Here is an 11649-nt window from a genome sequence, read left to right on the forward strand (position 1 = left end):
AAAAAAAAAAAAACAACAGAGAGAGGATTTTAGGAAAGAAAAGAAAGTTAGAACTGTTTGAAAATAGTAAGTACCGTAAATAGAATTAAAATATGACATAGAAGAGAAATAAGTGATAGAAGAAAATATGAGAAATTGTTGTATTTGTATCTATAGGATATAACATTAAAGGTTGAATTATCCAAGCCACTTGAAATATTAATAATATTGACATATTATTAATTTAAGTTTTAAGTTTTATTATCCTATATAATTTAGAAACAATGAAAACATGGAATTCGATTTTTATTGAGACCGTTTAGAGCAGTTTTTCACACGGTTAGTTGGATTATTAATTAAAATGTGAAATACTAACAAAATGTGACGAACGATGCGATAGGAAGCAAACCTTGGCAACATTTGGTGTAGTTCTCGAGGAACGGGAGCTTACGTAAATAAATTAGGGAATTCTTCGGCTAAGGCCAACCAGGTAAGTGGCCTTACTATAGGATAGGCTAAATAATTGTATGAGTTATGATGATGTGTGGATTATGATGCTTGATGATATGTGCAGTATATACATATTTTGTTGAGTGACGCTTGATATGTTTGACGCACGTTGTGGCATTATGATGAGCATGATGATTGCATGATTTTTGCCTTAATATGATGATGTTTTCCATATTGAGCATGCTAGATGATGATGAGTGCCATATTGCATCATGTCGTTAGATCGACGTAGGACACAACCCTAAGAGCATGAAAATGATATTAATATAAATATCCACGAGTATGCGTTACCTAGAGTAACAAAGAGATGAGACTATAGGGTTGGGTCAGAAGAAACATTACGATGGATTTAGAGGGACCTCATGCATTTTGTATGTTCATAAGCATAGGGCTACTTCCCCTAGAGATGATGAGTGCGGACGCGCATCTTATGATGAGCGCGAATGCGCACAGGTGCGAAAGCACACAGATGAGGGTGTTCATGAGGCGCATGACACTATGGGGTTCCGCTGACCTCCGGACGTCGCTACAGATTAGCTTGACCAGAGGGTCCAGGGGGTGTGCGAGCGCCCTGGGGATTCACACTCGCACGTGTGAGTCGTGTGTAGGGAAGTACTACACATCCAATTTTCCGAGACTGGAGGCCACCCCTAAGATGATTAGAGATAGGTCCCTAAATCATGATTGCATGTGTTTGCATTTGCATGGCCCCTATAGCGGGGCCACTTACTGAGTATTCTTTGAAATACTCAGGTCGTGTGCCACATCATTTTTCAGGTAAAGGCAAGGCGCACTTGTACGGAGGACGGCGGCATCGCGAGCAGAGACTGTGGCACGTGCATAGGGTAGATTCATATTTAAATTTCTAGTCTTAAGTTAGAACAGGTTGTTTTGCATTTCATTGTTTTAAATTATTTTGTATTTGTTTTTGTTTTCTCTAAATTTCAGTATTTCATATTTAAACACGTAAGACCATGGCTGTGTTTTCCGGAGAAGTTGTTTTAAACGTTTTTTTTTTAAATTTACGTTATCAATTATGTTTATGTAAGAGCTATATTTCCGCATTATAGATGAGCATGAGACGTTAGTAGCGACTCTGAGTATGTGGAAATTTAGGGTCGTTACACCTGTACTAACCCGTTCTAATTTAATCCTTATTGAATTTGAATATCATAATAGTGAATAAGTCATGATTCAACGGGTTAGGTCCACTTACTTTTTATTATTATTATTATTATTATTATTATTTTAATCTTTATAATTGATTGGAATAATGGAAAATAACAAGATCGGCTAATTGTTCTCGTATAGCACCTGCTACAGTAGAAATTTCTCGAAACAATGCCGTGTGGAGGTAGAAGGCCTACGGGTCGTGAACTATCCCCCATCGTCTCACTAGCCAACCTTGACCCCTGTTATTTTGAGATCATATCTAGTATTCAGACTTCCCTATATTGTATTAAAAAACAAAAAAAAAAAGGTGGATTTGTAATAGCACTCCCCAAAATAAGGCGTTAAGAAACCCTCGTGACCCAACCCTAGACGATTTGAACGGGTGACACGAGGATTTTCAGTCCTCTGCTCTACTAACTGAGCTAGCAAAGTAAGTACAAGTATTAGTAGAATAGCAAAAATGTGTTCCTCGTCATTAATATGTTTGCTTGCTTCACGCTCATGTCACGTCGAGGTACTGTAGAAGAAAAAATTGCAAAATCCGCTCTTTCTAACTTTTAATGAATGGGCTTTTTCTTCCCTTCCATGATCAACTTTACGAAGATCCCATGGTATTCCGGAAGCTGTATCACACATGCAAAATCTGAAAAAATCCCACACGAATACTCAATGCAATTTAGGAGGACTTAATTAATGAACGGCCATCAATTCAAGTCAATGCACGAGGTTTTTTTAAATCCACCAGTAAAATACACGCGAAATCCCTTGCTGGATAGGGCTTGAGGTTCGAAATCCAAGATTCAATCTCAATGCATCAGGTGTGGTTGCCTATCATTAATTATCTAATAGATAATTATATTATAGATAAGAAAAAAAATCTAGATAGAAAATATTTTGGTTCTTCAATATGATTTCTTCATTTTATCAGAAGTAATTCGTGGGAGCTAGTATCCAAAGTTGCCAATATCATACCAACGACAACGTAATTATGCTAAATGAAGTGATTCTATAAAAATATTCACTTTTGCAACAACATAATTATGCTAAATTCTAAATTAAGTGATTGTTTATTCACTTTTGCTATTATACTAAATCTTGTTAATTTAACTTCAAAGTTCTATTTTCATTGTATTAAATTTTAACGATGGATACATCATTAAAGTAATATCCTCCATTATTTACCTTTTATATTCTTTTAACTTATTTAGATATATTTTCTAAATGTAGTTCAAGAATTTTTTCTTCTTTTTTGCTATGCTTACTTATAGATATGTTCTCACTCATGTATGAATCAAAACTTTAACAATCATCGATAGAATCATTACAATGTTAGCTTCCCCAAATAATAATCAGTTTAAAATATTTTCTTTGAAGACATTAATAAATTGTTGTCCATAAACACACAAATAATTTTGTTTTTTTTGACTTAAATTAGATATTTAAAATTAACAACAAATCAAATCTTCTATGATAGTGATGATCGCCAATTTTGATATTTTTCAAAAGAGCAATTTTATAATATAATTTTAAAAAGTAAAAATTAGGTACCAATAAGACCATAGTTTATTTGCAACCATCTCCATAATATTCCAGATGTTCCTTTAATTTAGGAGATGGTGGGGACTGCCCTATTTTTTTTACCTAGGAATGTCCAAAATAAAAAAAAAATAAAAAAAAATAAAAAGACAAGGTATTTCATTATCCCTAACTATATAAGTGCCCATTTATTATTATTTTGTTACAAATAATAATAATAATAATTATTATTATTATTATTATTACCTAGGTTTACCTTAACATTTATGAAAGCTTGCAAAAAGAGACCATTTTTGCTTCTCATCTTCAAAGAATATTAATGAAATGTGTATAAATAATGTCAACCATATGGTGGGAGATATCATGGGTCACCTTGTCATTTTTTTAAAATTATTATTTGGTATATTCATATATCAAATCTATCGATTTGCGCATATCTTAGTAGATAAAATATCAATTATCATCTTAAACAATTTATATTAAATAATTTTTTTAATATCGAGACGAAATAAGTTATACATTAATTAAAATATAATAATATTATACGGGTGTGATATAGGTGGTTTATATCAATTAAAATTATAATTTAATATTTACGGTTTAGACCGATAATCTTGTATCATTATTTAAAATAATAATAAACAAATAAGTCATTAAAAAAAAAAACATGTAAAAGTGTGGTTTTTTATTTGGTAGTTTAATGTCATTGGTATGGAGAAAACATGATAGTGGGAGTGATCTCAAATCACAATTAAAACAATTTGGTATCAGTTAGTGGGTGACAAAAGAATCTCAATCTTTTCATTATAAAAATAATTATTATTTTTATTTAGAGTGCTTGTCTTTTATATTATTTCTATTCTCTCAGTAATTAAAAAATTAAAACACACAGGTGTAATATTTAAATATAAGTGTGGATATTATTTTTATCATTATTTAATATTAATATATTATTATCCACAGGAATATAGTTGAACGGATTTTGATTAAAAGATTTGAGTTTCAAATCCTTTTCTCTTTATGTATTGAACTTAGATAATAAACTTTTAAAAGTTTCAAAAATATATATTTTTTTTAAAAATACCTTTATACTGAAATTTTAAATTAAAAAAATGCTAAATTTTTGTTCCAATTACCCTTTACTTTAATAATAATAATAATAATAATAAAACACTCTCGGGAAAATTTTTACTATTTCTCTCAATAAAATCCCTCTAGAATGAAAAATAAACAAACTGAATAGATTATTAATATTTGAAAAGCTGTAGTAATATTTTTACAAAATAAACTTTTAAAAATAATAATAAAAGTTTTAACCATAATCCTCCCTCTAGTTCTCAGCAAAAAAAAATAAACTGTTCTTCGAAAAATCGTATAGATATTATTTAATTTTTTAAATTTGAAAAATAATTTGTTGTGACAAAAATTTCTAGCTTGAATTTATTTAGCTTATTAGGTTAAAATACAATGACTTGCAAGAAAATTTTATTTAAAAAAAAAAAGATAAAATAGAAAGATAAATAATATGGAAATAAAATAGGAATTTGAGATCAATTATGTATTTCATGGCCCACACAATGAAGAAGTCGAATTGGACACGCAACGGAACGCGGTTGCAAACGGGTAAAACGGCGTCGGCGAGTGGTAAAAAATAAAAGCTTTTTTTTTAAAAAAAATAAATATATACGAATGGTAATGGCTGCAGATACGTGGCACGGCGTTTAAGGCAACAGGTGGCGTGTTTGGCAGGTGAGGACTTTGAAAGCCGCTGTGGACAGGGCCCCACGGTTCCGCGTCAGCAGTACCACACGTGGACGATGGTCCAACACACCGTACGTGTTCCCGCCGTTCTCAATCTCTGCCCCCACACCTCCAAATTTCATCCTAAGATTAAATTACCTCAATTTTACAAATTAAATTCAAATTATTTCATTTTTAATTCTTTTCATACTCAATACATTAGGTTTTTTCAACTTTATGTATAAAATATAATAAATTTGTTAATTTTAGCCTATTAGACCTGAAGTTAAAAGTTTAAATACATGTTAGATACATTTTACGTCAATGACGAGTGTACTATTTTTTAAAATTAAAAAATGAGAAACCAAATGGTTACTAGACAGAGGTGGAGTGACAAGATTCATCAATTATTTTTTATAATGGAGCATAGGGACATGGTCCTAAAGTAGGAGATGAATCATGTGGACGCAATGGTGAGGACCATAATTGAAAGATATTTGTTTTAAGTTATAAAGTTATAAGACCCTACAAGAATTTAATGAGAGGATGCCCTATGGATATTAATGCACCCAAGACAAAGTTTCCCACTTAATTTTTTTGTCTCTATGTTGTGTTCGTTTCACTTCCTTAGCTTATTTCATTTATAAGCCCAGCTGTTTGTTCTTTGTTTATTATTATTATTATTGTTGTTGTTGATATTAATTTTGATGGGTGGAATGTCGTCATATGTGCAGGTAGCTGTAGTTTTGGCATTGATTTTGTGTAAGAAAGTAGCTGAGGTCTTGTATGAGTTAAATTATTTGGAAATAATTTGTGCATATGGCGTCTGGATGAGTTTGATATCACATTGGGAAGGATGAAAAATGTGATTTTCAAAGTTGGAAATGGTTGGTGTGCAAATATGGATAACATGGTAAATTTGTTAAATGAGACAAACACGTAACCTTGTAAAATGGTGAAAATCGTCGTACTCATTTTGGTGCTTAAGTTAGAGATCGAGAAAATGTGTAAAGAACTTGGACTTAACTCTATTAAAGTCATAATTATCTATTTATACGAGTTTATGTCTCACTTTCTCTTTTGGATTAAATTGAAAGGAGTTGAATCGAAGTGGTGGAGATCGACTTTGAGTAAGGGGACGTTGATGGGTTAGGTTGAATTTTGGTCCAAAAATTTATTAATGAGGTTGGACAATCACATGGAGAGAAATAAATTTTTTTTAATAGAGTTTTGAAGACTATATTATACTATTGAATTTTGAAGTTTTATCATTATGTTCATTATTGTATTTTGTTTTTCTTACGAAATATATGTCGATTAGATTTTTTAATAGAAATTATATTACATAATGGAAATATTTTATATGAATACAGGGAAAAATCTTTCTGTGGAACTCCGTCCTCACAAATTCCTTACGAGAATCAAGATAGATATATCGAGAGTTTTCTCATCTTTCGTCTCAATCTATGGACATCTCTAACCAAAGGTCGCCCTAATCTTTTGAGCTTTTGGGCCAAGGTATGTATGGTTTTCCCACGACCCATATAGATCCTAGGGTGTGGTCAATTGGGCACGAAGCTAGGTCAACTTTTTCTCCATTTTGGCCTAGGTCCATGTTTCCATTTTGACCCTCTCACACTAGTTTTGGTTAGTACAAGATAATTAGTTACTTCCAATTTTATCTATACGACATATTATAATCTCTTGATTATATAATTTCGGTAGGTAATATAATAATATAGCATTTAGGCTCGTGTGCCAGATTTAGTAGCCTTATAAAGACAAAAGAGTTAGGCACCGCCCTATGTATTCACCATTAAAGAGTTAGGACAACAATAGCTCATTTATATCTTGTTGTAAGTAAGTAGTTTATATGATTTGAAGATGATTAATTAATGTTAAGTAGGTATTCTAAATCCAATTATTAATGTATAGATAGCTCAGGTACCTAATACGATTTTGATAAACATTATTGAGTGTTGGTAGTTTATATTATAACATAACTTTGAACCAATAATCCTTGAAAGAAAAAACGATATGGCCGTGATTAAGAAAACCCAAGAGAGGCCATGATGTTCCTCCAAAGCCAACACCAGAAAAAAGATGTGGGAATTCAAAGGAATCCCGGAAAGAAAATGAAAAAGAAAAAGAGAGCCACATTTTCTTGGACGCCAAACAGGAAAGTAGTGTTAATATTATGATTCAAGGCACTGAATTGAAGAGCTGTCATATGGGAACCAAGCTTGAAATTCCAGCAAGGTGGGGAAGCAGCTGAACGACATGCAGCTCCAAAAATTGACCAAATCCTCATCCCATTGCCTCTGCATCGCTATCCTTCTCATTATTTCTTCTTCTTCCATTCACAGATCGCCAAGCCTTTGCCTTTTCCACCACAACTGTGTTTCTTTACCTTCTTCTTCCATTCGTTATCCTTGCCTTTAAAAGAGTATTATTAGGTTAAGAACCTTTGACATTTGTAATTGACGATGAGTTATGATCGATGAATATTTGATATATGAGATTTTAGTTATTAATATAATATATATTATAAATAAGTAAAAAAATTTAAAAAATAATTAAAAAAACAACTTTACAACTCAATTATAATTATTTGAGTCACTAACTCAATCAACTTAAAATTTTGAGTTCGTCCAGAAGATTTTTCTAATACAATTCATGTACATCTTATTTTTTTCACCTGTAGCTTAAAAATAATTTTAAAATAGTTAAAGTCACTTTTATCGAATTTAAAATCCTCTCGTTAAAAGTTTTAAATCAAAAAATAAAAAATATAATTCAAAACAATTTTTGTATGCTAAACATGATTAGTATCGTTTCTAGGCATGTTTTAAGTCGGTGGACAGAATCTTTTTTTTTTTTTTACTTGATTTTTAAAAGTTTGAAATTAAAAAATAATGAGTTGTTTAGTCAAAAAGTTGTGCGCTCTTTCAAATTTTAATTATGCCTAAAAAGACTATCTCCATTAAAACAACTCCTTTTTAAATGTTTTCTCAATTTAATTTAACAAACTTCTTTACATTTCTCTTTCTTTCACTTTTTCAAATTGATTTTCCTTTCTTTCTTCTTCTTTTCTCTCAAAATATATTTCTATAATTTCAAAAATATCCACTAACCCTAAAACTCATTAGTAAGAGATGTACATAAAAGAACTAATACTACATCCAAATGAGAGTGATCCTGATAATAAAAGGACTAAAAAAGACTTATAAGAATTGAAAGCCACGGTTTATACCAACGAATAAAATGTCTGTTCTACAATGGAGATAATATTCATTAGTGAATGGGACTTTCATCCAACCATAACAAGTCGGTGGAGATTTGAAAGCATTAACAAGAAAGAAAGCAAAGCAAGATGAAAAGCAAGAAGGAAAAATGTGATGGAAGAGGCGCACGAGGTGGGGGAGGATGGGACCTTTGGTTCATGGGTTTTGGTACATTCTATTCATTTTGATTTACTAACTAACCAATTCACACCATGGGACTCAACCACCCCACGCCCACACCAACAACCAAATAAGAAACAAGAAATTTAAATATTATTTATTTATTTTATTTTATTTTAATATCTTCCCTAATTTTTCAAGCATAACTCAACTTTGACATAGTCAACTCGATATATATATATATATATATATATTTTTTTTTTAATCTTTTCCATGTAACTTCTTCTAGAAAGAATATAAATGTTTAAAATTATAATTATTAATAGGCACCCGGATTGCGACGGAATGAAAATTGAAAAGGGTATGGCCCCCACTTCACATGGCAATGCTTTGTCCCTTAAACGCATCTTAAGCCTTCAATTTGTGTTCCATTTGGGCGGCTCTTCCTGTCCCCTCCTCTGTCCCCTCTCCCCTTTCCCTCTGCCGCTCTCTGCCCCCATTCCCACCGACATCTCCTTCTTCATCTTATCTATAAAACCACCCTTCCATTTCCAACCCTTTTCTGCTCTCCCAACCAAAAAATGGATTCCAAGCTTTCATTTCAGAACCATCTCAATCTCGAAGCCACCGAGCTCCGCCTCGGCCTCCCAGGAACCGACGGCTCTGCAGACAACTCTTGTGGGGTTCGAACTAACAAGAGAAATTTACAGAATCACTCTGCCCCTCCACCCAAGTATGTGCCGTGTTTCGATTTTGACTCTTGGTCTGGTTTTTGGGGCTCTGTTTTGATTCTCAATTTGTGTTTTGTAGGTCTCAGGTTGTTGGGTGGCCGCCGATTAGATCGTTTAGGAAAAATACACTCCTACCCAAGAAAACGGAGGCAACGACGGCGGCGGAGGGCGGAGGGATTTATGTGAAAGTGAGTATGGATGGAGCTCCTTATTTGAGGAAGGTTGATTTGGGTGTGTACAAGGGGTACCCTGAACTTGTGAAGGGGTTAGAGGAGATGTTCAAGTTCAGAATGGGGACATACAGAGAAAGGGAAGGGTATCAGGGATCGGATTATGCCCCAACTTATGAAGATAAAGATGGAGATTGGATGCTGGTGGGGGATGTTCCATGGCAGTAAGTTGTTTTAATAATTAGTTGAAATTGCAGATCTGTGTTTGAATTACTGAAATTGATGAGCTTATTTGATTTGGTGATGAATTAAATGCAGAATGTTTATTTCATCATGCAAGAGGTTGAGAATCATGAAAGGATCAGAAGTTGGGGGACTCAGCTGCGGCGTCTGAGAAATTAATTTTCTTTTTTTTCTTTTTTTTTTTTTTAATTACAGAAAGATGTGATGAATTTTTCATCATTTTTCTTTTTGTTGAAGTTTTGGATTTGTGTAACAAATTTGAGATATGGTAGAAATTTTTGTAGAATAAATTTGCTGATGAAATGAAATTGTAATTAATGTATACTTTTGTTGTGATGAAATTGTTTTTTTTATATACAAATATAATTAATACACTTTGAAATATTAATTTTTAGAGCGATAATAAATATTTTAAATTGGATTTGCACGACTGACTTTTCTTTTAAAGAATAGAGTGTTACGTCAGAAAGCATGGAGATGTTATGACGTGGAGTGTTATGTCAGAAAGCATGGAAACGTTATGCTATGATATGTGCGACATGAATGATATGATATGATTAACATGTAAAATGATGAACTAACATGAAATACAACCCCAATATAAGCATGAAAAATATAATAAATGATATGAGAAACGATATGAGAAATGATATGATAAAATGATATGACAAAATGATATGATACGGAGGAAGATGCTAGGGGGTTGTGTTAAATGATAATGAAAATTGAAAAAAGTTGGGACCTTATGCATTATTGTGTGCTCATGCATCGGGATATATCTCTTCTCCTACATGATAGTACGGACGTGTACGTTACGAGGCAGGGGGATGATCATTATGTTTATCATAATGCTGTTGTGACAATTGCTATTTTTAATGGGTGTCCAACATCAACAGCTATCAGAAAATGCTCGCCCGACTAGAAAGGGGTCCAGGAAGTGTGCGAACTAACTGATGGGTCCATACTCGCACATGTGAACCGTGTGTAGGAAAATTAAGTACACATCCAAGTTGCCCATTTAGGATAAAATAAACTGTTATGATAGGTCCCACTCATTAAATTGTATGTGTTTGCATTTAACCCCAATAGGGAGGTCGCTTACTGATTATTTATTAAAATACTCAAGCCATGTGCTATTCTTATTTTTTCGATAAAGGCAAGGCTCCCTTGTACGACTAAGTGACATTGCAAATGGGGGATTGTAGCACATGCTTAGGGTAATTTTGTAATTTGAATTATTAGACTATAGGTCTATAGGTTTGTATATGTTAGTATAGGTTAGTTGCATTTTCATTTAGTAGCATATAAGTTAGTATATGACATTTTTACTTTATGTTATTTTCCGTTATTTCCGTATGCAATGTTTTATTTCAAAAACCATAAAAGCGATATATAAGAACAAGGTCAGATTTTATTATAGAGTTTTCAATGAGGTATTCTACCTTAAATGTTCATGATATGTATAAATGAGCAATTTTAAGTTAAGTAAAAAATTGATGGCCGTTACAAAAATAGTTTGTGTATAGTATATTCTTAAATTTTTTATTTTGTATTTATTGACGTATCTTACATTTAAAAAAAAAAATTATGAACTACAAAAAAACATTATGAACTGGCCTACAAAATTATAAGTGGCATGTATCAATTTTAATTTAACAAAAAGATATTAGACGCAAAAAAATAATTTAGAGAACTTTGGGCCTCTACGTATTACACCAACTACAAAATGTTCCTCGTTTAAAATGGTTCACTAGACAAATTTTATAACATTCAGTGTCCAAGGGAAACATTTTTGTTCACCAAAGACTCGTACCATTAGAGTTTTGTGTAACGCTCATTATATCGAACATTAAGTTCACTTTAGGATTTATCTTGTTACTCTCTTTGAAATTTGTTTAAACTATTACAAACTAGTTTAAAAACCTCCCCAAAGATCTAGTTCATTAGAAAAACATATAAGTTGTAGTCATTAGTGAGTTAAAAGACCTCATAGTCACTCATAACACATCGAAACTGAAACTTCTTTGAAGTGTTGTCTTTCTTGGCTCCTATACTTGAGAGAAATTTTGTTTTCTGGGAGTGTACCTCTTGTTCATTTCTATCTTGACCAGTTTTGTATATTCAATAAATACCTGCATGACTAGATCATATCCTCTTATCAAA

The 11649-nt window shown here is 32.2% G+C and overlaps 1 protein-coding gene across 1 annotated transcript; it reads left to right on the top strand.

Annotated features, from left to right (window-relative positions):
* Positions 1-8790: 8790 nt before the first annotated feature.
* On the top strand, positions 8791-9823 carry LOC111462208 (auxin-responsive protein IAA4-like). The gene is made up of 3 exons (XM_023105842.1): positions 8791-9075; positions 9153-9467; positions 9562-9823. The coding sequence occupies exons 1-3, from the start codon at positions 8924-8926 to the stop codon at positions 9635-9637; spliced, it is 543 nt and encodes a 180-aa protein (XP_022961610.1). The 5' UTR covers positions 8791-8923; the 3' UTR covers positions 9638-9823.
* The last annotated feature ends 1826 nt before the right edge of the window (positions 9824-11649 follow it).

Source organism: Cucurbita moschata, unplaced genomic scaffold (assembly GCF_002738365.1).
Source record: "Cucurbita moschata cultivar Rifu unplaced genomic scaffold, Cmos_1.0 Cmo_Scf00001, whole genome shotgun sequence".
In the NCBI taxonomy this organism is placed as follows: Eukaryota; Viridiplantae; Streptophyta; class Magnoliopsida; order Cucurbitales; family Cucurbitaceae; genus Cucurbita; species Cucurbita moschata.